At 41.3% G+C, this 26,048-nt stretch overlaps 1 protein-coding gene across 5 annotated transcripts in view; it reads left to right on the top strand.

Moving 5' to 3' along the window:
• Positions 1-26,048, top strand: part of DCAF5 (DDB1 and CUL4 associated factor 5) — a 106,887-nt gene that overhangs the window by 31,900 nt on the left and 48,939 nt on the right. For 3 of the 5 annotated variants that reach the window (XM_040477515.1, XM_040477513.1, XM_040477516.1), the window contains exons 3-5: positions 103-139; positions 1,209-1,348; positions 3,114-3,243. In XM_040477515.1, the coding sequence (XP_040333449.1) occupies positions 103-139; positions 1,209-1,348; positions 3,114-3,243 (307 nt within the window). The remainder of the gene's footprint in view (positions 1-102; positions 140-1,208; positions 1,349-3,113; positions 3,244-26,048) is intronic. The other 2 variants (XM_040477514.1, XM_040477517.1) reach the window with 2 other exon arrangements.

Genomic DNA, 26,048 nt, shown 5'->3' with positions numbered 1-26,048 from the left:
ACTTTGTTCATATGTTTTCTGAAAACTTTAAAATTTTATGTTGTAATATGGACAGGGAGCACTTTGCAGGAATTTTCAAATGTCTGCTTTTCTCCCTTACAGGAAATGATGAGCAAGTTATCCTCCATGATGTTGAAAGGTAAATAGATTGTTGGTATGTGAAGGTGACTGGCTCTGTTTCTCATATGAAGAGAGGCAAATTCTCTTTACACCAATGTTGTTTTTTGAAAAACAGTTTGGATTTTAAAAAAAGAAAAGGGTTTATAAATTTGGAATGAACTTCTACTTTTTAGGTGAAAATTTAAAGGGAGAGATTGGAAGAGAAGGAAACAACAACATAATAATGACTAATCTTTATGTGCTAGGTAGTATTCTAGGTGCTTTGTATGTATTAATCAGTTTAACCCTCAAAATAATTTTATGAAGCAATACTATTATGGTCTCATTGCAGATGAGGAAACTGAGGTATAGGGATGTTAGATAACATAAGGTCAGGTGGTGGTGCTAGGATCTGAACTTAGACAGCTTGGCCCCAGAGCCATGCTCATGCTTACCATACCAGACTGCCACATCAACCCTCTTCTACCCCTGCTGACATCAGACCTGGCTGCTTTAAAGTTTTCCCTTGTTTTTGGAAATCAACCACCACCTCCAAATCTGTACAGAAGCAGATGCATTCTGCAGTAAGTGAAAACACTCAACTCATCTCTTGAGTTACCTTCAAATATGTGTATTTAGTGCAAAAAGCAAACTTACCATGAAATCTATAAAAAGTTTTTCTAATAGAACTTTTATTTAAAAAAAATTTTTTTGGTGTTCATTTATTTTTGAGAGAGAGACAGAGCATGAGTGGGGGAGGGAGTCAGAGAGAGAGGGAGACACAGAATCTGAAGCAGGCTCTAGGCTCTGAGCTGTCAGCACATAGCCCGACGTGGGGCTCGAACTCATGAACTGTGAGATCATGACTTGAGTTGAAGTTGGACTCTTAACCGACTGAGCCATCCAGGGGCCCCAGAAGAGTTTTTGTTTTTTTACCTGAAATTCAGTACCTACTTTCTAAGGAAATACAATCTCCTTTGGGTTTCACTAGATTGACTTTCTACTGGAAATGAGAGAGAACCCTACCTGAGGAACTCTGGGGCTGGGACTCTGCACTCTGCGTGTGCATGTGTGTGCCTGTGTGCCTCTCTCTGCTCTCTGTCTCTCAGCAGCGAGACCTTGGATGTGTTTGCTCACGAAGATGCGGTATATGGCTTGTCGGTGAGCCCCGTGAATGACAACATTTTTGCCAGCTCCTCAGATGATGGCCGGGTTCTTATCTGGGACATCCGGGAGTCCCCCCATGGAGGTAGGGCCAAAGGGCTGTTGGACTGTGTTGAAGAATTTGATATCGAGTTCATTCAGATCCAGTTGACGACCTGAGTAACCTGAGTGGGAGAGATGGGAAGGGAGAGGAAACTCTTGGGCTGGGGCATAGATGTGTGTCTCTGGAGGTCCCACCCTACCCCTTAGCAGTCAGAAATGAGGCACCTTTGTCAGTCCTCCTTGAGCCACTTGTGAGTCTCCACAAACCCTTGGACAGTAAGCACCACAGCACCTTGGTACTTAATGGCCCCAAGGAATAGAGATGCAATTCTTCATTGTAGAGAGTAGCTACCAAAGGCCAGCTCTGTGTGTGGTGCTGACATGCACAGAGTCTTGGTTATTTACAGAGAACAGGTGTGTTATACACTTGCATCCTAATTTCAGATGTGTGTATAGAAACTGAAAGTGATGGCAAATACTCTCTGTGTAAGGGGGATTGTCCAGGTGAGCTCCTCCTCCAAATGTGCTCTTTGAGCTTCTGAAGTATAAGAATGAAGAATTGTTTTCTTGAATTTCTCTGATGTTTTTCAGGAAATGCATCATTTCCACTCATTTCCTGAATAGAAAGTTCACTCTGTAACTCTGCCTGTCTTCAAAGACTCTTTCCTCCAGCTGTACCTCAGTGTCACCCCTGTGCCCACATTTAGTGCAGTTTTGTCAAGATCATAACCTGTGTACACAGAATTGCTTTCCTGCCTGTCTTGTCTGACAGGATCTGGATCTTTTTCGTATTCTATATTCAGAGCATTTTAACATGCTGGGCTGTGCCCCATTATTGAGATTCAGGCTATAAGAGAAGCTTGTTCTTAGGGTCAGGAAGATAAGGTAGCTCCAAGGAGCAACTGTGGCTGGGTCCCCATGTCCTAGGTAGGTGAAATTCTCCTTTCTCTGCACTGCCCGCTGGCTAAGATGACTGAGCGCCCCAGTCCAGAGGCTTGTGCAGTGATATCCGACACTGTGGAGTGCGGTCTGTTGCTTCTAAACAACTTCCATAGGAATATATCCTTCTGAGTAGCAGGGCGATTCATTCCTTCCTCACCTGGAGCCAGCTAGTCTATGCAGAGGGCTGCAGGGTTTCTAAGTGAAGTTGATTAGAAGCTGGCTGGACGCAAGAGTTCAAATATTAGGTGCTTTTTAAAAATATTACAAGACTGGGAATGAAATCATAAAATTCTAGACTGAGGCTATTTTCCTCTCAATTTAGAGAGCAATTTAGAGAGAAGGGAAGACTGCTATTATGTTTCATCATCTTCATTTTTCTCATTGTTTTGCTTTGTCTTCATTAAATTTTTGCGTAGTTTAAAACTTTTAATTTCTAAAACTAATAAATTTGGATTAAGGTACAATAATCCTACCAGTAATTGGTTGTAAATTTTTTCAGCTCATGTGGAATTCAATTTTACTTACTGTTAAATAGCTTACCTTCCCAGTTCCTGTAACCATTTCTGTTTTGTCACAGGATCTGAAGAGGTACAGTGCTCAGTGTTTCTGAGTATTATAGCTTTAAGTTTGTTTGTATGTGCTAGAGTTGCTGTTTTCAGACTTTGCACGCAGAAAGTATGTGCTAGTCCTTGTTGGAGCCTTGTGACTAGGGGTGACTGCTGGGGTGATGGCCTACTTTGGGGCTCTGGCTACTAGGACAGTTACTATAGGGTGTGATTCTCCTCAATCACATTCCTGCTTTGCCTGCCTCTGGCCCAGAGGTGCTGAATGAGCTATGGGGCTGATTGTCATTTCTCTATTCACAGAGCCCTTCTGCCTGGCAAACTATCCATCAGCCTTTCACAGTGTCATGTTTAACCCTGTGGAGCCCAGGTTATTGGCCACAGCCAATTCAAAGGAAGGAGTGGGACTCTGGGATATTCGAAAACCTCAGAGGTGAGCCCCATTTATTCATATGGTGTTAAAACTTCCCCCACCTCAGCTCTCAGGTAATGTGATCAACCAGCAAGGGTTGTGAGAACCTGTTTGGCTGTGATCTCAATTAGACATCTCTTAACATATACTGGTGCCTGTGAAGCCAGGGGAGCCCTGTCCCCAAGAGACAGGCCGTGTGAGAAATCCACACTCCTTGCTAAGGGAGTCGTAAATTGTAATTTACTCTAGACAAGTCAGTTAAAGGCAAATAGATGAACTAGTGAGAACCTCCCTTCAGTACTGCCTTATATCTTTAGGCCCAGTGTCCCCCAGATGCCTGGGAGCTCTTGTGGGGGCGGGGCGGGGGGGGGAACGGAGGAGATGGAGGGGAAGAATGTGTCAAACTCATGGCCACCGAACCATGGACTCTTAATTCCAGGCTGCAGGGTTTTCCAAATGAGCTTCAGGAGAACAGTGAATCCCCCAAATTGTGTGGAAATTGTATCATGTACCTATCTAAGTGCATAGTTCTGTGACGGGAGTTTGCTTTTTTTCAGTTTCTCAACCGGACTAGTGGTTAAAACAATAAAGGTTAAGAGCTGCTGTAGTGTTAGGGACCTAATGTGTTTCCCCTTCTGTTTGCTTTATTAAAAGAGTACACTTAGGACGATCTTCAACTGATGGTACAAATCATTAATAGAAGCATTTCAGGCATCATTAAGGGAAATGTGTGGATGGGTTCAAATAGGAGGCTCTTTAATGTTCTTTAAATCCCATGGGTGAGGGACAACCTTTTATGGCACCTATACTTAAAGCTAGCTTTGCTCCTCTGGATATTGTGCATGGAGGTAACTTCCTACTTTGTAAAGCAATATTGCAGAAGAATATCATGGAAAGTAAGAGAGGTTATGATTTATTACATACGCCTAAAATGAAAGGAGCAATTAAGTACAGAGGATTATCTCCCTTGGTGATTTTTAGTTCTAGCTCATTCTCTCCATGGGGCAGTCAGAGGGAGCTAGAACTATTGCAGCAGATCTATATAGCTCAGAGGGGTGCTCCTGGTGTGGAGCAGGGCTCCCTGAGTTTACTTAGAGTAGCAGACATTTCTCCTGCCCTCTCTGGTGCATACACACCCAGCCCTTGCTTTCTCACCCTACTGAAATGCATATAGTGGCAGGACCACTAGTGTGCCTTTGCACTGTGTGTGCTGTGTGCTCTCTGCCTGTGTTTCCCTGTGTTCAGCTGTAACAATCTCTCTGCTACGTAAGACTCTTTAGAATAATTGTTCTGGGGAAAAAAAAATAATTATTCTGCCTTAACCATATTAATAAGGGGCAGAATTTGGGCTAACTGTGTCAGCCTTCTCCCAACCTACTACCCTCCATACTTACCATTGTAATGAATAGCTAGTAACTGGAATGAGGCCCTGAGCTGTTCATCCCCAGTGGAAAGCTTGAATAGTGCATGCTGTCCTGCCGTGTCTCAAAAGAAGAGGAAGAGTTAAGTGTTTTAATCCTCCTCCTGATTTTCTCCCAGCAGTTTCCTACTGTGCGTTGTAGTTGGGTTCTCTTCCCCTTTCTACTTGTCTTCTCACTAAACATGGCTTTAAAAAAAAAAGCAAATGTCTGGGGCACCTGGGTGGCTCAGTTGGTTAAGTGACCAACTCTCGATTTTGGCTCAAGTCACGGTCTTATAGTTCATAAGTTTGAGCACTGCATTGGGCTCCACACTGACAGCGTAAGCCTGCTTGGGATTCTCTCTCTCCTCCTCCCCCCACCCCCAAATAAATAAACTTTAAAATAGATAAAATCTAAGTGAAATTATTGTTTTATTTTAAAGTAACACTTATTAGATTTAAGGTTTATATCAAGAGAAGTGTAATGAAACAAAAAAAGAAAAAAAATCCTATCTCCAGATTATCTCTGTTACTTATAATTTCTACATGTTTGTACATCAGTACAGTTCTCCTTGGTCTCTAGTCCTCTCCAGAGGTAACTGTAGCAGTTTCTTATATCTTCCCAGAACATAATTTCTTTTTTAAGTGTATTTATTTAGAGAGAAAGTGAGAGTGTGTGTGCACGTGCGTGCTTGAGTGGGGGAGGGGCAAAGAGAGTGAGAGAGCCAATCCCAAGCAGGCTCTGAGCTGTCAGGGCAGAGCCCAATGCCGGGCTTGATCCCACGAACTGTGAGATCATGACCTGAGCCTAAACCACGAATTGGACACTTAACCAACTGAGCCACCCAGGCACCCCTGTTTTTATCATTTTAATAAAAATTGTTACATTGTCCTGCCAGCACCAAAGGCTGCACTGATTTACAAACCTACCAACTATGCATGCGACTACACATTTGTCCAGACCCTTACCAACACTTACACTGTCTTATGAGGGGAAAGATTATCTTCTTGTTTTGATTACTTCTTTAATTATGAATTAGGTTATATGGTTTCTTGGGGAACCTGTAGTTTTCAAAGCCCATATGGGAGAAAAGTCATCTAATAAGGCTAATTGGTGATCTTGACTGATTCCTTTCTTGGAATAAAAAGAGGAGCATAGTGGACTAGGATGTTTTTATTTGTTATTTTTCTATACTTCTAAGGTTCTGTGTGGTTCTATGGGTGTGAGGTAGGCAAAGGACATGAAATAATCTTGGGTTCCTGTTCTTCATCCGCTGGTGTTTTGGGATTGAATTACAGATCTTTTCTGTTTGAATTCTCTTAGTACGAATTGGTGTGGGAGAGGAAGAGAAGGGCCTTTGTCTTTTCCATGCAGGATTAGTTATGCTGAGTTGCAATACATGATCTGTCTCCTCAACACAGCTGCCTAGAAACCCCAACCTAGATCCTGGGGCAAATCTGAATCCCTGGGAGGACAACCCTAGAACTAAGTAGATCTATTCCAAGGGATACTTAAAGTCTACAGAGAGATTTTAGGGAATTTGAAACTCTCAAAATTGCAGTTTAAGTTGTGTGTGCTTGTGTATCTGACTGAGCACATATGGCAATTTTTCGAGGGGTTGGAAGAGAGCTTTTACTAGGTTCTCATAGAGACATTTGACCCCCAAGAGGATAAAAGTTGCTCAGTGTTCTAACGATTCTAGATTTAGAACCTACTGTGGTTCCTTAGCATGCTTGTAAGTAATTTTCAGCCTATTAAAGCTTGGGCTTGTGAGTGAATTCTGGGCCTCCTAGAAACAAATATAATCTTCATAGCTCAATAAGGGGGCCTCACACTGAACACTTTTTTCTTCCTGGCTTAACCTATGGATTATTCCGTGCTGGAGTGGTTTTCTCAGACCTACCCCAAGCCTAAGCTGTACCTCTTTACTTTAGTCTGTAGGCATGTGAGTGGGATCACATGTGTCCTGCTTCTGCCCTGAAATAAGCTGATCAAAGGGCTGGCTGGTCGAATAAAATGTTAGCTTTAGAGGGGACTTCAGTTATCATCGGATCTGACTTCTTCACATACATTGCAGCAAGGTAAGGCGAGGCAGAAGCTCTTTTGATGGTTTAGAGTGTACAATCTGAAGCCATCATACCGGTTACACATCCAGGCAGTATACCTTAGTAGCTATGTATTCTTGAAAGTTACTTCACCTCTCAGTGCCTCATAATAATAAATAATAGCTAACATTTATTAAGCATTTCTTACAAGGGCTAATGACAAACATATGAATAGTTCTTTGTTTAGTCCTTATGACAGCCCTATGAGGTAGGTTCTATTCCTGTTTTAATGATAAGAAAATCAAGGCACAGAGTTGAAGTAGCCTGTGTGTGTATATTGGTGTGTATCATGTCCACCCCCTCCCTTTTGAAGCAAATAAGGTCCTTGTATATTCTAGTTTTCTTTCATCTATGCCCCCTTGCGATAGACCTTTGTCAGGATTCCTCTCCCAATTTTTCCAGTACAGACATGTCTAACTCTAAAGTCTGAGTCTTTTAGATGTTCTGCCTCTAAAAGTTAAATCCTTTTTCACTGTCTCCTGGCCTACCTCTGTCTACATGCTAGCTTTCTAAGTTTCTTGTTATTTCTAATCCTGGAGACCTGTGCACGTTATTTATTTTGCTGCAGAGCTTGTCCATAGGTCAAATTCAACCCAGAGAGATATTTTGTTTGGCCTACATCATTAATAGTGTTTGGGAAATTACACCGAAAAATCATAATTTCTAACACCTCTTGAAAAAGTCAGAAGATTTGGTATCATTGGATCTTTATTCTCATATGGCAATAGTCAGCCAAAGCTGCAGTGAGTTCTTCAGACCTTCCAGATGTGTTCCACCACTCCTATATGTCTCAATCCAGGGATGCTCCCCTCATTTACATTACTTGCCTGGCCCTATAGACATGGGAGTTTGAAAGGTCTGCTTTAGGGATAATAGTGGTAATGAGTGGGCCATCCGGTAGACTGGGTGAGGGAGAAAACATCACACGCACACATATACATTGCACCTTAGGACCAGGCTTCATTCCTTTCATGTGGATTAGTTCTGCCGATGTCCTTTTACAGCCATCCTCTCCTTCGTCACTGCCAACATCCCAGTTATTTCTTGCTTGGACTGGTGTAGTGGCCTCTGAATAGGTTTCGGATCTGTGAGCTTCTAAATTTGAGAGAGTTCAGGAAAAGTGACGATTCCCTTCCTGTTACTCTGCTTGTTTCACCCTTTTAATTCCCTCTTTCAGCTGACTGCTCACTTACCACCTCTCTCCCTTCTCATATCTTTAATTTCTGTCAGAAACTGTTAGTTCTGTGACAGGTAATCGTATCTTGCTTTGACAAGGATAATAAAGAGAGTGATTCTTTCCCACTCAATGATAAAACTAGGGCAAGCCAGGAATTCCTGGTAAAGACTTACCTTGTAAGATAGTGCTTTCACGTGGTGTGTAAATGACACATCTGAAAATGGGCAATGAGTGCAAATTCCTACCATCAAAAAAATTTCTCCTAGGACCTCAGCTGGCTTTGGGAGCCTCTAGGTTAAATGTCTGTTTTGTGGGGCCTGTGTCAGTCCTGCTTCTGGAGAGACCAAATTAAGTGTAACTCCTTGCCCTCTGAACAAACCAGACAGTCTCTGCCACGTTGCATTTTGAGGGTTGCTTGTACTATTATGGGAAAATAGAGCTCAGGGAACAACTTCAAAGGCTGGAAAAGGCGCTCATGGTCTGCTCTTTGTTGAAACTTTAAAGAACAAGGCTATCCAGACCAGAGTGCAAGGCCATTAGGGTAGACAAAGATTTCTTAAACACGACCCAAAAAGCGCTATACATGAAAGAAAAAAAATGGATAAATTGGATTTCATTCAAATTAAAAACTTTTGTTCATCAAAGACAGTGTTAAGTGAAAAGATGAGCCAAAGACAAGCCATGATCTAGGAAAAAATTATTCATAATACATGTATTGAACAAGAATTCCTATCTAGAATATAATAGAACTAAAAATCAGTAAGTAAAAGAAAACTCAGTTTTTAAAATGAGCAGAAACGGGGCGCCTGGATGGCGCAGTCGGTTAGGCGTCCGACTTCAGCCAGGTCACGATCTCGCGGTCCGGGAGTTCGAGCCCCGCGTCGGGCTCTGGGCTGATGGCTCAGAGCCTGGAGCCTGGTTCCGATTCTGTGTCTCCCTCTCTCTCTGCCCCTCCCCCGTTCATGCTCTGTCTCTCTCTGTCCCAAAAATAAATAAAACGTTGAAAAAAAAAAATGAGCAGAAATGTTGAATAGGTGCTTCACAAAAGAAGATACCAAAAAGCCAATAAGCATTTGAAAGGTATTCAACTTCATTACTCCTGAGGGCAGTGCAAATTAAAACCACAGTAAGGTATCACTATATATCCTGAATGGTTAAAATTAAAGAGACTAATAAATAGTACCAGGTGTTGACAAGGGCATGGAGCAACTGAAACTCTCAGACATTTTAGGTGAGGGTAACTTGGTACAACCACCTGGGAAAACTCTTTGTCAATGTCTACTAAACTAAACATGTGACTCCATGACCTAGCAACCTCACTCTTAGGTATAGCCTAAGAGAAATGAGTATGAACTTCCACCAAAGACATGTACAAGAATATTCACAGGTGCTTTAATCATAAGAGCCAAAAGCTGGAAACAACCCAAATGTCCATGGAAGAAGAATGGGTAAGGAAACTGCAGAATAGCCATGCGATAGAGTATCACACAGACATGAAAAGAGTGAATTATAGATACACACATTGACGTGGATGACTCAAACAGCCATAATATTGAATGAGAGAAGCCAGATAGATAGAAAAGAGTGTATGGTGTTCAAGAATAAGCAGGTTATAGAAGTCAGAATAGTGGTTACTATGGGGAATTATGAGGAAAGCTTCTAGGATTTTATATCTGGGAGGTAGTTTCACAGGTATATACTTTAGTAAAAAAATTTTTTGAGCTATATAATTAGTGCTCTTTACTGTACAATTTGAAGTATGTTTAGGGGCACCTGGGTGGCTCAGTCAGTTAAGTGTCCGACTCTTGATTCGGCTCGGGTCATGATCTCGTAGTTCATGAGACTGAGCCCCATGTTGGACTCTGCACTGGCAGCAGCACAGAGCCTGCTGGGGATTCTCTCTCTGTCTCTCTGCCCCTCCCTCATGTGTTCGCTTGCTCTCTCTCTCAAAATAAATAAATAAACTTTTTTTTAAAAAAACGTATTTAAGGTGTTTAAAGTACATTTTATTTTATTACTTTTCAAAATTCAGTCTTTTTCTTTTTTTAATGTTTATTCATTTATTTTGAGAGAGAGAGAGAGAGAGCGCACACCAGCAGGGGAAGGGACAGAGAGAAGGAGAGAGAGAAATAAGCAGACTCCACACCATCAATGCGGAGCCCGATGCGGGGCTCAATCTCGTGAGACACCCAGATGCCCCTAAAGTACATTTTTAAAAATCCAAGATCACTATTGTCTCCCTGTAGGTATTTGCTTTCCCTGTGATTCCAGTGGTTGTAGCAATATCACCAGATCTCAGGGAATGGCTTGAAGGGACAGAAGAGGGAGGGAGGAGAGTCAGGAGGACCTAGCAGTTTGGATTATGTAGAGAATCACCAGAGAAGAGCTAGGGATTGTTGGAGTTTAATTGTCAGAATGATTAGGTCTAATCGGGGGACATGCTTTCAGGTTAGCCACTCCTTTCTTCCCCACTCTCCCATCTTTCTGTATGTACCTGTGCAATACTCAGGCAAGTGGTCCATCCACCAAGACCTACACTGAAAGCTTGTTTTCTCCCTAGAACTGATTCCTTCCTTGTTTGTTTTTATCATTGTCACCATTATTCCCACAGTCCTCCCAGCTGAAACCCCAGAGTCCCATTTTCCTCTTCTGTCTCTCTCACCCTCTGCCATAACTAGCTTTGTTCTGCATTAGTGCCTGGCCACTGTTTTCAGTTCTGAAAGCCCCAGCTCCATCTCAAGCCCACAGCACTATTTCTGGAAGGGTCCAGCTGCCCTGCCTTCTTAACTGCCTCCTGCTTCTGCCATATAGCACACATCCTTCAATATCACTCTTGCCATTCCCCTACCCAGGAGCTGTAGTGAGCTCTTGTTATCTTTGTTCATGGGCACATCCTCAGAACCTATATGTGGGATGCTCTAAGAAAATCTTTTGGAATGAATGTATGACCTACTTTACTGGCTAAAACAACTCCTTCAGCAAGCAATCTGCTCCTTCTCTGGTGCCAGTGTCCCTCCTCTCTCCCCTTGTACTCTCTTCCACATACAAACACAAATGGAGGAGATAGTTTTTTCTTGTTTCTTTGGATCTTTTCAAGTTTTAGTACTTTTCAGGTCCCCTCAGGGACCTTTTAGTGCCCCTCAGGAAAAGCATCCTTGCTCCCTGTTACATACTCAAAGCTTCCTTTTACTCATTGTGTCCCCAGCACCTGGCAGAGTTTTGGCACAGACTGTGCTGCATGAATGAAGCTTTGTCTTCTACGGGAAGAGATCTCTTTATTCAGAGTCTCTGTAAAGTACTTACGGTTTGTGGCATGCATGTTGCTTGGCTTGGTTGCTGCTTTCGCCATCATTAGTTTTCTTTTGATATGAGTGTTTATCTCCAGCTAGACCATTACTATATTTTTTATTTCCTTCCCAGTGTCCAGGAATTGCTTCTCAACAAAAAAGAAGTGCTTATCCTGATCTGTACTATCACCTCTCATGTTTTCCTATAGATTTTCTTTTTTGAGAGAGAAAGAGAGCGAACAGGGGAGAGGGGCACAGGGAGAGAAAGAATGAATCAGTCCCAAGCAAGCTAGCTCCACACTCAGCATGGAGACTGATACGGGGCTCAATCCCAAGACTCTGGGATCATGACCTGAGCTGAAATTAAGAATTGGACATTCGGGGCGCCTGGGTGGCTCAGTCGGTTGAGTTTCCGACTTCGGCTCAGGTCATGATCTCGCAGTCCGTGAGTTCGAGCCCCGCGTCGGACTCCCTGCTGACAGCTCAGAGCCTGGAGCCTGCTTCAGATTCTGTGTCTCCCTCTCTCTGACCCTCCCCTGTTCATGTTCTGTCTCTCCCTGTCTCAAAATAAAAAATAAACGTTAAAAAAAAAAAAAAAAAAAAAAAAGAATTGGACATTCAACCAACTGAACTACCCAGGTGCCCCTCCTGTGGAGTTTTAAGGAAAGGGCCACGTTTTATTTATCTCTAGAGCCTAACACATCACTTAGAATATTGGTACCTTCGGTAAATATTGAATGAGTGCATAGTTTTATACTCATCCCCAAATAGTCTGTATTTTCAAAGCAGGGTTTTTGTAATGTTTTCTGGACCTATTAATTCCTTGAGTGTAATGGATCAAAATGTTGTCTCTAAGGAATAAATCCTTAAAGGAGGTTGTAAGGGTTCTTGCTGGGTTTTGACCATCTGTCAGAGTTAAGTTGGGGAGTCAGATTCTGGTGAAGTTGCTGTCTGGTTTTTAGGCCACGAGGTGGAGCTCTAGAATCAGCTTTGTCCAATGGAAGACACCAGGCCCCTGGTATCCTAACCCAGTGGTTCTCAAACTTTAGAGGGCATTAGAATTACCAGGGGATCTTGTTGAAGTACAGCTTCCTGGAGCTCAGATCCAGAGATTGAATTGTGAGACCTGAGGCAGCACCTGTGAATCTGCCATTTTAAACAGATATCCCAGGTGATTTAGTAACTTGGTTTATCCTATAAGATGGAAGTTGTGGTTATTCAGACGTCCACGTTGAATTTGTTTCTGTGTTCATTCTAACCCAGCGTCTTTGGGCTTTAGGCCAGAGCTTCCCCGTGTCCATACCAAGCACAAATGTGCTTTTTATAACAAGAGACTTAACTTCAGACCCAAACATCTAGGGAATACCCTTCCTTTAATATTCCTCAAGTATTGTTTATTCAGAAGGAGGTGATATTAAATCCCTAAACCAAGGGGACTTTATTATTGTAAAATCAAATCTTGACTTTTTGCTTTTTAAAAATATTTTTATGTTAAAACAATTTTAGGGGCACCTGGGTGGCTCAGTCATTTAAACATCTGACTCTTGATTTCGGCTCAGACCTCATGATCCCATGAGGGTCTTGGGATCGAGCCCTGCATCAGGTTCTGCGTTGAGCATGGAACCTGCTTGGGATTGATTCTCTCTCTCCCTTTCTCTCCCTTTGCTCTTCTCCCCCTCTCACACGTTCTCTGTCTCTCGCTCTCTCTGGCTCTCAAATAAAACACACACACACCCAAAAACAAACAAAAAAACAATTTTAGATATATATAAAAATAGAATAGTAAAATGAATTCCAATATAACTATCACCCAGCTTCAGTATTTAATCCATGAACAGTCTTTCATTTATTCCTCATCTGTGACCTCCCTTCCCAATTATTTTGAATCAGTTTCCACATAACATTATATTATTTCTCTGTAAATGCTTTAATATGTATCTCTGAAAGATTATTTTTCAGTTGAGGTAAAATTCACATAACATAAAATTAACCATTTTAAAGTGAAAAATTCATAGCATGTAGTACACTCACAGTGTTTTACAACCACCACCTCTATCTAGTTCCAAAATATTTCCATCATCCTAAAATAAAACTCCTACCCTTTACACAGTGACTTTCCAGGATATTTTTCTCTCGCTCCTAGCTACCATCGATCTACTTTCTGTCTCGATGGATTTACCTGTTCCAGATGTTTCATCATCATGTGACCTTTGATCTGGCTTCTTTTGCTTATCATCCTGTTTTTTGAGGTTCATCCACATTGTAGCATGTATCAGTACTTCATTCCTTTTTTTGACAGGATAATATTCTGTTGTATGGATGCGCCACGTTTTATCTGTTCACTCATTGATGTACATTTGAATTGTTTCCACTTTTTGGTATGATGAATAGTACTACTATTAACATTTATGCATAAGGAAATTTGAGTACCTGTTTTCAGTTCTTTTGCATATACACCTAGGAGTGGAATCGCTGGGTCTTAGGGTAAATCCTGTGTTAAACTTTTTGAGGAACTGCCAAAATACTTTCCATAAAAAGATAATTCTTTTTAAAAATATAACCACAATATTGTCACACCTAAATACAATAACAATAACTCCTTAATATCACTGCATATATTTAATTAGTGTTTAAATTTCCTTAATTGTCTCATGAATGCTACAATTGTTTGTTTTTTGGTTTTTTTGAATCAGGATTAAAATAAGGTTTATACATAAAAATTAGTTAATATGGCTTCTGAGTCTCTTAATCTATAGGTATTCCTGCCTCTCACTTTTCCCCCTTGCAATCTATTTGTTAAAGACACTGGATAATTTGTCATATGGAATTTCTCACATTTTAGATTATGCTGATTGCATTTTTATACTGTCATTTAGCATGTTCCTTCTTACCCCAGTTTTTTCTACAAATTGGTTTTAGATCTTGGGGCTTAAATGTATTCAGGGTTTTGTGGGTGGTTTTGTTTTTTGTTTCCTGGGCTTTTTTTGGGTTACAGAGATATTTCATAGATGGTGTTAGGTATGTCCATAGAAAGCTAAGAATGTCTAGTTTTGTCTCTCCCTTTGTTTTAAAATACATTGACCGACTTCTTAGTTTAGCTTTTTAAAATATAAGTAATGTGGGGCGCCTGGGTGACTCAGTCGGTTAAGCATCCAATTCTTGATTTTGGCTCAGGTCATGATCTCATGGTTGGTAAGATCAAGCCCTGTGTCAGGCTCTGTGCTGACAGTGTGGAGCCTGCTTGGGGTTCTGTCTCTCTCTGTCCCTCTCTTACTTGCGCTGGCTCTCTCTCAAAATAAGTAAATACATTAAAAAAAAAAAAATACACCAGTAAAGCTGGTGAAGATGTGGAGAAACCGGATCACTCCTAAGTTGCTGGTGGGAATGTATAATAGTACAGCTACTCTGAAATATAGTTTTGTAGTTCCTTTATAAATTAAAAACGAACCATATGCTATGTGAAAAAGTCAGTCCCTAAGGACACATACTGCATGATTCCATGTATGTAACATACATGAGCTAATATATGTGAAAAATGGAGAACAGTGTTTGCCAGGTGTTAGCAATAGGGATAGAGAGGGTGAACGTGGCTATAAACGGGTAGTAGTAAGGTGATGATGGTACACATTAAGTATCTTAATTGTGGTGGTTACACGGAGCTGTACGTGTGGTACAATTGCGTAGAGCTACAAATACACACACACACAAACACACACACACACACACACAAATGAGTGCCTATATAACTGACACAATCTGAATAAGCTCTGTAGATTGTACCAATGTAAATTTCCTGGTTTAGATATTATACTGTAGTGAGGCAAGATGGTAACATTGGGGGAGGCTAGACAAAGGGTACAAAGGACTTTCTTGTATGTTTCTTTGCAATTTCCTCTGATTCTATAATTACTTCCAAATTAAAAGTTAAAAAATACAAATGCTAGGGTGACTGAGTGGCTTAGTGGGTCAGTGTCCAGCTCTTGATTTTGGCTCACTCAAGTCATAATCTCATGGTTCGTGAATTTGAGTCCTGTGTTGGGCTCCACACTGACAGTGCAGAACCTGCTTGGGATTCTCTTGTCTCTCCCTCTCTTTCTGCCCCTCCCCCCGCTCACACACACATTCTCTCTCTCTCTCTCTCTCTCTCTCTCTCTCAAAATAAATAAACACTTTAAAAAAAAATATGAATACTTGTTAATAGCATTCTCCTTTTAAAACTTTCAGTGAAGCTGAAGTCCCTTCTGACTATCTGGTCCCCTGCCCCCTCCCCTGGATAATGAGTGTTAGGAGTTTGTAGTATATGCTTTTGTCTCTATATGCATGTGTGTTTTTACTGCTATACAATTATTCTACAACTTGACTTTTTCACTCATCAGTATGTGTTGGGAATTTACCCATATATTAGCATATCCAGATTTATCTCATTTCTTTTTCCAGTTAAGAATTTGAGTCAACTCTGTGACTCTTTCTGTTGAGTCAGCTTGGGTTTTTCTTCTAAGAAACCTTTTGTGACCACACTCATTCTTGTCTCCTCAGTGGAGGGTAGGTTCGTCCTGTGTCTCACAGCACATGTTCTCCTTTGTATAACACTATTCATGTTATAAAAGGAAACTGTTGGTTTTCTTGTCCCTCATGAGTTTTTGAGGGTCCCCCCTTTATCTTCATCTTTGAATCCATGGGCCTAGCACAATACCTAAAATAGTTAGCAGGTATTCAGTAAATGTTTATTTAGTAAATGCATGCATGAATAGATGAGTGTGATGTGAAAGGAAAGAGTGTGAAGTGAATGACTTAGATGAATCCTTCTGGCCCTGATGCTGATACTGTTCACTTTGCTGGGTAGAATAATCCATCTCTACCATGTATTCTGTGAAATCTTGGTGAGCCAAGAAGCAGAAAAAAACTTCTGGCCTACATCTGCTGCTTACCTATTGTGTACTCAGAACCAAATCATCTCGCTGCTCAGGACCTTAGTTTCCTCCAGTGTGAAATGAGAATAATGTTATCCCCACTGTAAAGATTAGATGATACAGTGTGTACATAAACATTTTGTAAATTAAATGAACTAGTTGCTTTTTTAAGGGTATCTATTGTGGTATATAATTCCATCAGTGAATTCTTTGTAGCTTGAACTTTTTATTTTGTAGTAACAGGTTTGACCACTTACATTTTATCTGTGGCAAGTCACATATTTTAGATAGGGACTTCTTGGTACACTCTCAATCATTTTGGCTTTATTTATTCATGAATTTACCCACGTATAGAAGACTTTCCAAGAACAATGTTTCTCGATTCTGCATAAAATACTTTGTATTTTGAATCTGTTTTTTATTCCAGTAATATGACTTTACCATTTATTTATGGGTGCTTTGGAAGTGGGATTGGGGGATCTGCAGAAAGAAATCAAACTGAGTGTAATTTCAGACCTAACCTGTTGACTGTGTTCAGTGCTAACCAAGATAGGCCTGTTTAGTACTTAGAAACCTATCGAAGGATATTATTTGCCCTCATTGAGAAAGATAGTAAGGGACACTGAAATTTTCAGAGGACTCTGAAAATTTTTCTTTGACTATCATTATGTGAATTTAAAGTATGATTTAATTTCAAACTTAACATCTGCACCAGAATCCTATGGGGCAGCATATTATTTGAAGTTTCCATTAAGGTCTTTAAATTTACTATTCTCATACTTTTCTCAAAGCTGTCTTCTGTGGTCCCCTAGTTAAAAAGGATCTGTGTATAAGATGATATATATATTTTTAAGTTTATTTATTTTTGAGAGAAAGAGAGAGAGTGAGCTGAAGAGGGGCAGAGAGAGAGGGAGACACAGAATCCGAAACAGGCACCAGGCTCTGAGCTGTCAGCACAGAGTCTGATGTGGGACTCAAACCCACAGACCGTGAGATCATGACCTGAGTTGAAGTCGGCCGCTTAACTGACTGAGCCACCCAGTCGCCCCGAGATGATATTTAAAATTTTTTTTTTCAACGTTTATTTATTTTTGGGACAGAGAGAGACAGAGCATGAACGGGGGAGGGGCAGAGAGAGAGGGAGACACAGAATCAGAAACAGGCTCCAGGCTCTGAGCCATCAGCCCAGAGCCTGACACGGGGCTCGAACCCACGGACCGCGAGATCGTGACCTGGCTGAAGTCGGACGCTTAACCGACTGCGCCACCCAGGCGCCCCCTGAGATGATATTTTAAAATAACATATTTTCTTCTGATTACAGAAGAAATTCATGTTCATTGTAGAAAAACTTGGAAAAATAAAATGAAAGGCATAAAAAAAGAAATTACCTAAATCCTGTAGTCTAATTAATGTATTAATTAATATATCTTCATACACCCATCAGTCTGAATGTTTATCACTATCTATTAGTGAACATAAATTGGATAGGGCATATATTCAAAACCTGTGGGATTCACCATTCACTTTCTAAACCCTGACGTGAATTTTCTTTCTTGAATTTGACTTCCCCAAATGTAATTATTAATTTTCCTTTTGAACTTTTATTCTGCAAATATCAGAAACTCACTGTGAAGTACAAGATATAATTAAGATACCTGCCTGCCTGCTAAACTCTTCCTACTTATTGGCCACTTATTAGGTAGATGAATTTAACTTACTTGAAAGGTGTGTGTGGTGATACCCTATGAAGAGGGGGCGACCTGGATGGTCATTGGCAAATTGTGCCGGTTCTTTGTCAAAGAGGACTTTGATTCAGATGATCTCCAAGCCTCTTGCTATTTCTCCCAATTTTATGCTGCCTTGCTGCTTGCCTCTCAGATTAGATTTCATGTGCAGATAAATGTCAGGACACATGTGAACTTTGGTGGAGCCTGTTTTTCTTTTTAATGTACCAAAGACAGGGTTTTTCAAACTGCTGCTCGTGATCCATTAGATCATTCATTCAACAGCTATTTATTGAGTGACTACTACGTGTTTGGCACTGTTTAAGCACTTGGGGTATGTGGGGGAAAGATATAAAAGCTAATAGTCTAATGGGAAAGGACAAATAATAAAATAAAGACATAAAAATATATGGTATGTAAGATGGTGATTCATGTAGTAGAGAAACGTAAAGCAGGCAAGGGAGCCAGGGAGTATGAGGGAGCTTGCATTTTTGCACAGGGTATCAGAAAGGGCCTGATTGAGGAGGATATTTGCATAAAGAAGTAAGTGACTGAACTGAGGACGTATCTGGAGAGGAACATTGTGGGCTGCAGGATCTGCAAGTGCAAAGACCCTGAAGTAGAAGCATAGTTGACTTGTTTTAGGATCGGTAAGGAGGCATCATGTGGTTGAAGTAGAGGAAGGTAAGAAAAATGCTGGGAGGCGGAGTCAAAGATTCAGAGATGGGAAAGCAGTTGTCTAGGGCTTTATTGACATTGAAAGGAATTTGGTTTTTACTTTGGTGTAAATGGGGAGCCACTGGAGGATCTTTAGCAAAGAAATGATGTGTTCTGATGCATGGTTCAGCATCCCTCTGGCTGTGCTATTCAGGATAAATGAAGCATGGGCCAAGAGTGGAAGCAAGGAGGTTAAGGTAGAAAGCTCTTTCAACGTTTCTGTGGGCCATGAAATCAATTTAGATAGTCATAGTATTTATTAAATAAAAAAATATAGAAATCAGAGTATTGTAGGTGGTAAGTATGGTTTAATGAATTTATGCTAAATGTGGGCGTGCTGGGATGCAGTATAAGATGTACTTTACAGGGGCACCTGGATGGCTCAGTCGGTTAAGCGTGCGACTTCGGCTCAGGTCATGGTCTCGCAGTTTGTGAGTTCTAGCCCCATGTCGGGCTCTGTGCTGACAGCTTGGAGACTGGAGCCTGCTTCAGATTCTGTGTCTCCCTCTCTCTCTGCCCCTTCCATGCTCATGCTCTGTCTCTCTCTGTCTCTCAATAATAAATAAAGTTAAAAAAAATTTTTTTAATGTGCTTTACAAAGAGTTTCTATAAAAATAGTTTCAAAGCCATTATTCTAAATATTTCCTTTTTTTTTAGATGTTTATTTATTTTTGAGAGAGAGACAGTGTGAACGAGGGAGGGGCAGAGAGAGAGGGAGACACAGAATCCAAAGCAGGCTCCAGGCTCTGAGCTGACAGCACAGAGCCCAATGCGGGGCTCGAACTCATGAGCTGTGAGATCATAACCTGAGCCGAAGTCAGACACTTAACCAACTGAGCCACCAAGTCGCCCCTGAGATATTTCTTTTTTTTTTTTTTTTTTAAGTGTATTTATTTATCTTGAGAGAGAAAGAACGTGCGTGAGCAGGGAAGGGGCAGAGAGAAAGAAGGGGGAGAAGAGAATCCCAACCAGACTCTGCGCTAACAGTGCAGATGCGGGGCTCCATCTCATGAACTATGAGATCATGACCTAAGCCAAAATCAAGAATCAGACGTTTAACTGACTGAGCCACCACGTGCCCTGAGACGTATCTATTACTGCCAACTAGAGGTGATCTTGGTTTTTGGATACATTCTCAGTGAATGGCTTCTGTAAGAAACAGACTGTCTTCCTATAGCTGTGTCTCATCAGTCAGCAGTTTGGCCTTCTACCCTTTCCTTTATATTCCTCTCTCCTCTTGTTTTCAACTGTTTGCATAGGAGTTCTTAAAAAAAGGTAACAAATTGTGATTTTTGTTTTCAGATCCTCTTCTGCTTAGGGTTTTTTCCAGACTTTGCCTCTTTGCTCTTTAACATTCCTCCAACTTTATGGCTTTGCACCCCGACAGTCAGTGGACCCACACCAGCTTCCTGTCCTGCCATCAAGCACTGCCTATTTACCTGCATATATTCCAACCCACACCTTCAGCACTGTTACTGTTGCCATCCCAGTCACCCTCTTCCCTTGTTTTTTCTTGCCTCTTGCCAACCACTGTTCATTAAACTCTCCCTCCCCAGTTTAATATACTGTGAGGTCAGGGCTGATGCTAATGTATGTCTGTCAGAAGCTAGGACCAAGAATTGTTTTAAGGTGAAGATTTAAATGGCTGCTTATGAAACGCCTCTGTATTTTCTGCAGCTTGGAGTGAAGGGGGATTTTGAATCAGCCAGGCCATCTGATGAACTGAGATGACTAAATGTGGAGTCCTTATCTATGGGAAATTCACAAGTGTCCAAGAACAAATCTGTTATGGTGGTGCCTCTTAGTTTATTTTGAGATCTCGTTTGGTTCTGTGTGGTTTTTGGGATCTCTGGGCCATACGCAAAAACTTAGGCTCAGGTCCCTTCAACTTTGGGTATGTCCCTGTACTGGAAGATGATGATTGGAAACACTGCAATGCCTGCCATCCTTGTTTGCTTCATGGAGGACTGGATAGGCCATTTGATCATCTAAAGATCTCTCTCTTTTGGGGCACCTGGGTGGCTCAGTGGGTTGAGTGTCCAACTTTGGCTCAGGTCATGATCTCATGGTTCATGAGTTCCAGTCCCGCATCAGGCTCTGTGCTGACAGTTCAGAGCCTGGAGCCTGCTTCGGATTCTGTGTCTCCCTCTCTCTCTGCCCCTCCCCCACTCGCGCACGTGCACGCTCTCTCTCTTTCTCTCTCAAAAATAAACATTAAAAAATATATTTAAAGAAAAAATCTCTCCCTCTTTTTTTGTCTTTAAAGATTTTATTTTTAAGTAATCTCTACTCCCAATGTGGGGCACGAACCCACAGTGCCAAGAGCAAGAGTCACAAGCTGTACCGACTGAGCCAGCCAGGCACCCTTATCTAAAGATCTCTTTTTTTTATAAATTTTTTTTTAACGTTTATTTATTTTTTTGGGACAGAGAGAGACAGAGCATGAACGGGGGAGGGGCAGACACAGAATCAGAAACAGGCTCCAGGCTCTGAGCCATCAGCCCAGAGCCCGACGCGGGGCTTGAACTCACGGACCGCGAGATCGTGACCTGGCTGAAGTCGGACGCTTAACCAACTGCGCCACCCAGGCGCCCCTAAAGATCTCTTTATCAGAAATTTATCAGGCCCTTGTGCTAACTTCATTCAAACTTAAATTTCAGGACCTTCAAAAAGAAAGAAATTTCAGCAGGTACACTGCAGAAAGGCTTGGCAGTGAGGAAAGTGAGTTTGTTTAGTCACATATCACAGTATCTCTTTCTCATACTGGTTATCCAGCAGTTCTGGTTCCCTCTAGAGAAGTCTCAATCTTGGAACTGAGGATTATGGTAGAAAAAACAAAAAAGAAAGCCCAAGTTCTCTTCCTACTAACTCACATAAAAGATAGGTTTAAGGGATTATTAGGACCCTGAACACACTTGAATAGGATTGGTGTGGGCTAATAGGATTGGTGACTCCCTGAACTTGTTCACTTTCTGCATAATTCTACTGTCCTCTGGGATTTGTCATATTCTACAGGTTGTGTTATAGCAAGTACAACATTTTCCTTATTCCTTATAGGTCATCCTGCCCTAAAGCAGAACTGGAGGGGAGGGAGAGATTTCCCCCCACCAAAGGACCTTGATTTAGCCACTCTGGTTGTCCAGTACCAGCTCTGATGTCTGTGATTTGGAATAATAGTGCATTTCATGGGTGTTAATTGAAACTTTCACTTAGAAACTCATGCCAGTTGGCTTTGGAAAATAATGTTGGTACCATGAGATGAATTTACTTTGGATTTATGGAAACCTAGGTTCATGAAGTCTAATCTTGGAAACTTTATCAATGCCCTGTCTTGTGTTGAACATGACACTCCTAGTCACTTTCCTTGGAAACAGCCTTAGCTTGTTTCTCTTCTATTCCAAGACCTTAGCCTTAGCCAAGTACTTTTTAAAAATGTTCTTTTTACCCTGCCAGAGCAATAAAGAAGTCCATTTCAATATGGGGGGGGGGGCAGGGGGCAGGGTGGGGAATCCAGGAGACCACACTAGTGAGAAATATTTTCCTGTTGTTCAAAGTTCTCTTGCTTTTTGTCCTGGATCTTTTACATGCTGACCCTTGGATTACCTCCTACCCCATTCTTGTTGTATTTTATGACAAATCCTTGGTTGAAGATAGGTTGGGAATAGATTTATTGCTTTTATTTTTCTAAATAGGGATATTATAGTTGAACTCATTTTAACTTGTTGCTAGTCCTTGCAAGATACTGCTCATCTTGGGGTGCCTGGATGGCTCAGTCGGTTAAGTGTTTGACTTTGGCTCAGGTTATGATCTCACAGTTTGTGAGTTTGAGCCCTGCAGTGGGCTCTGTGCTGACAGCTCAGAGCCTGGAGCCTGCTTCAGATTCTGTGTCTCCCTCTCTCTCTGCTCCTCTACTACTCACACTTTGTCTCCCTCTCTCTCAAAAATAAGTAAACATTAAAAAAAAAAAAAAAAGATACTGCTCATCTTGTTTGGTACGAAATGGTGGCCATTTCTCTGAGGAGTGGAGACCGTTGGCATCTCCGTTACCAAGATCAGAGTTCAGAAAGCAAGTCAAGATTGAGGCTTTCCTCCCTCAGTTCTCCAAGAGGAAGTGAGAAACTTCTCCTTTGGGGAATGTATTGATGACAGGAGAAAGGCATTTTAGGCATTGTTGGTAGAGGGGAACTCTGAATTTTAAAAGGAAATAGAGTCCTTTCTGCTAATAGACCAGGGGCTATAAAAAGTGCCATATTGTATGGTTCCCTTTTTGTTGAACCTCTGATAATCCACTTTCTTTCCACATTGTTTTCCCATTGACCTCACTCTCCCTTCTCTTCCTGATTCCTCTCCCCCCAAATTCCAAAATGGAGCCATGTTTCTCAAAAGGGTGGTTTTAAAGTCACACGCATCAGAATTAATTGGGGTTGTTAAATTCAGATTCCTGGGCCCACTTCCCAGATTGAATTAGAATATCTGGGGGTGGATCCTGAGAATCCACATTTTTTAAAAAGTCCCAAATGATTTCTCATGCATATTACGCTTGAAACTGTAAACTAGAGCGTCTTTGACATTATCTTTTTATCTTGACTGTGCGGGCAAACTGCTTCTAAGGTTTTTCTTCCTAATGAACTAGATCATGCATACTATTCAGGAGGAACCAGCTGTAGTACCCCTGCTGAGAAAGTATAGTGAACATAGCTCACTTTCTAGATTTCAGGTATCATTCCATCCTCTGGAAGGAATTTAATTTTATGCCCAAACATGAAGTATTCAGTTTCAGCAGCTGCTCTTTAGCACCCCCAAACACTCTAGGATCAAGATTCCTACTTACCTGCCCTCTGTGTGAGAGATAGGAGTTCCCTGCCCGGAAGCATAGGCAGGAGAAATTAGTGACCCTCCTGGAACCCACAAACAGAACCCCTAGAGTGGCTAGATTGCACATGTAGGTCAAGGAGCTTGGGTGGGGCTGGGATGGGCCCGATGCCTGTCCTGGGCAGACTTCTGCAGGTCTGACTAGAATCAGCAGAGGAAGTTCCTGTTAACTGATGGAAAGGGCGTTTGCTTGGTGGCCCCAGCTTTCCTGTCAGGGATGCCTGAGCTGATGCAAACCTCTGCTGCTGTTGCTGGTGGGGCTGGCCAAGTTTCTTTTTGTTGAGTCTTGTTTCCACGCCCCCGTTCCTCTTCAGTTCTACAGACGGTGGTTTATTTGTACACTCCATGCTGATCTTGGATTGAAAGCCTCTCATTGTTTTTGAGCTCAGTGTTTAGATAACACCACATGCCTGTGGCAGCTAGGGCACCCTGTAAAGGAAATGCCTGGACTCTAACAGCCCCGTCATTCATTCTCTATATGTGAGTGAGTGTGGCCTCTGTTTAGGACCGTTATAAGAACATTTGTCACATTTGTCTACAGAGATTATTACTTGGGGCCCGTAGGGGTGCCAGGCTCCTCCTTGATGTTTGGAGTTCTAGGGACTGTTTCCTAAGTCTTTTCTCTCTTTTCTTTCATTCCAGTGATAAGAGGATTAAAGCCTGTTTTGCCCCAGGCCTTGTTTCTGTACCTAGAGCACGCCTCGCTCTAGTGAGAACACTGCTTTTGGGAGACATAAGACTTACTGGCTCTATTTGGTGTAGACGGTTTTTGTGATCAGGCCAGGTTGGCAGCTATCTTTGCATGTGGTTTCAGGGGCTCCTTTTCCCATGGGGTATCTCTTTTCCTGTCCCCCTAGTCTTCCCCATCACTGTCATGCCAAAGAAAAAACAAAATGTGTTTTCTTCATTCAATATTAAATCTATTCTGGTAGCATATAGCTCTTCAAGTTTTCACTTGGTAAACTGCCATTTTTTTTTTCCCCTAAAAATGTTTCAGATAAATCTGCCAGGCTCTAATTTAGGCCTCTTGAGGCCTTTTCCAGCTCTGTGATTCCCTAGAATTTATAAACTTTTTCCCCCTAAAACTACTAGGATTATTTTCTTTCCAGGACAACAAAGTCTGTGTGAGGCAAAACAAGTTAGTAGGTTTGATGTTAACATGAATTTCTGCACCTCCCCCAATGTATATACTTAACTTCACTTTCCTACCAGTAATTCAGTACTCCAAGAATTGAACCCAAAATACAAAAGAAACGTTGGTTATGATGTGGTCAGTGAACAGTCCATCCCTTCATAATAAAATAGCCTAGCCAGTCAAGGATACTAACTACTGAAAAGATAAAAGCACACACACATATACACACCCTTTTTTATTTAGTACTGCATAATTGTTAATGTTCATGGCCATCCTAGTTCACTGTAAAATTGAAAGTATCTTCTGAATCATCAAAAGAAATTAATTGGAACCATACTGTGTGACTTTTTTTTAATGTTAGGAATATTATGAGACTACAGAACGGTATTAGGTGAACCAGAACATATCACTGTCCGTTGTGAAGCTATATAAATGTATTAATCAAAGTAAATATACACTCGTTGGGAACTGCAATGGAAAACAAGTCATCTTGGTTTTCTAATTGTTATATTACTTACTCTGCATTTAAATTAAAATTTTTTGTTTAAGGGCAACTGGGTGGCTCAGTCGGTTGAGTGTCCGACTTGATTTTGGCTCGGGTCATGATCCCAGGGTTGCGGGATCCAGCCCCACATTGGGCTCCACCCTGAACATGGAGCCTGCTTAGGATTCTCTCTCTCTCCCTCTGCCCACCTCCCCTGCTCATGCTTCCTCTCTCTCTCTAAAGTAAAAAATAAAATAAAATAAAAAAATAAATAATTTGTTTAGGGGCACCTAGGTGGGTCAGTTGGTTAAGTGTCTGACTCTTGATTTCCACTCAGGTCGTGAACTCGCAGTTTGTGAAATCAAGCCCCGCTTTGGGCTCTGTGCTGACAGCTCGGAGCCTGGAGCCTCCTTCAGATTCTGTGTCTCCCTCTCTCTCTGCCAGTAACCCACTTGCGTTCTGTCTCTGTCTCTCTCAAAAATAAATAAACATTAAAAAAAATTAAAAATTGGTTTAGTATTAAACAGATGAACATAAGGGAAGGGAAGCAAAAAGAACATAAAAACAGGGAGGGGGACAAAACATTAGAGACTCTTAAATATAAAGAACAAACAGAAGGTTGCTGGAGGGGTTGTGGGAGGGGGGATGGGCTAAATGGGTATGGGGCATTAAGGAATCTACTCCTGAAACTTTGTTGCATTATATGCTAACTAACTTGGATGTAAATTAAATAATAAATAAATTTTTAAAAACTTGTTTAGTATTTAGTCAAAATAACTGTTTAACTAATAAAATGATTATTATTTATTGAAAAAATATCCAGCATAAATAGTAAAGTATCTGTTTTTCTGCTGATGTGCTCTGTATTTCTAATACAAGGATAAATATGTCCCTTAAATGTCATCCATGATTAGCCAGTTAGAGTGGACACGACTCACCTCGCAGGGACTTGGTGAGTATCATCTATCTGATTACGTAGTTAGCTCAGGCAAATGAAATAACTAATCATTTTAAT

The sequence above is a fragment of the Herpailurus yagouaroundi genome, unplaced genomic scaffold (genome assembly GCF_014898765.1).
Source record: "Herpailurus yagouaroundi ecotype Mexico unplaced genomic scaffold, PumYag 141, whole genome shotgun sequence".
In the NCBI taxonomy this organism is placed as follows: Eukaryota; Metazoa; Chordata; class Mammalia; order Carnivora; family Felidae; genus Herpailurus; species Herpailurus yagouaroundi.
Note: the sequence above shows the minus strand (reverse complement) of the source record. Positions and strands in the feature narration are given on the sequence as shown.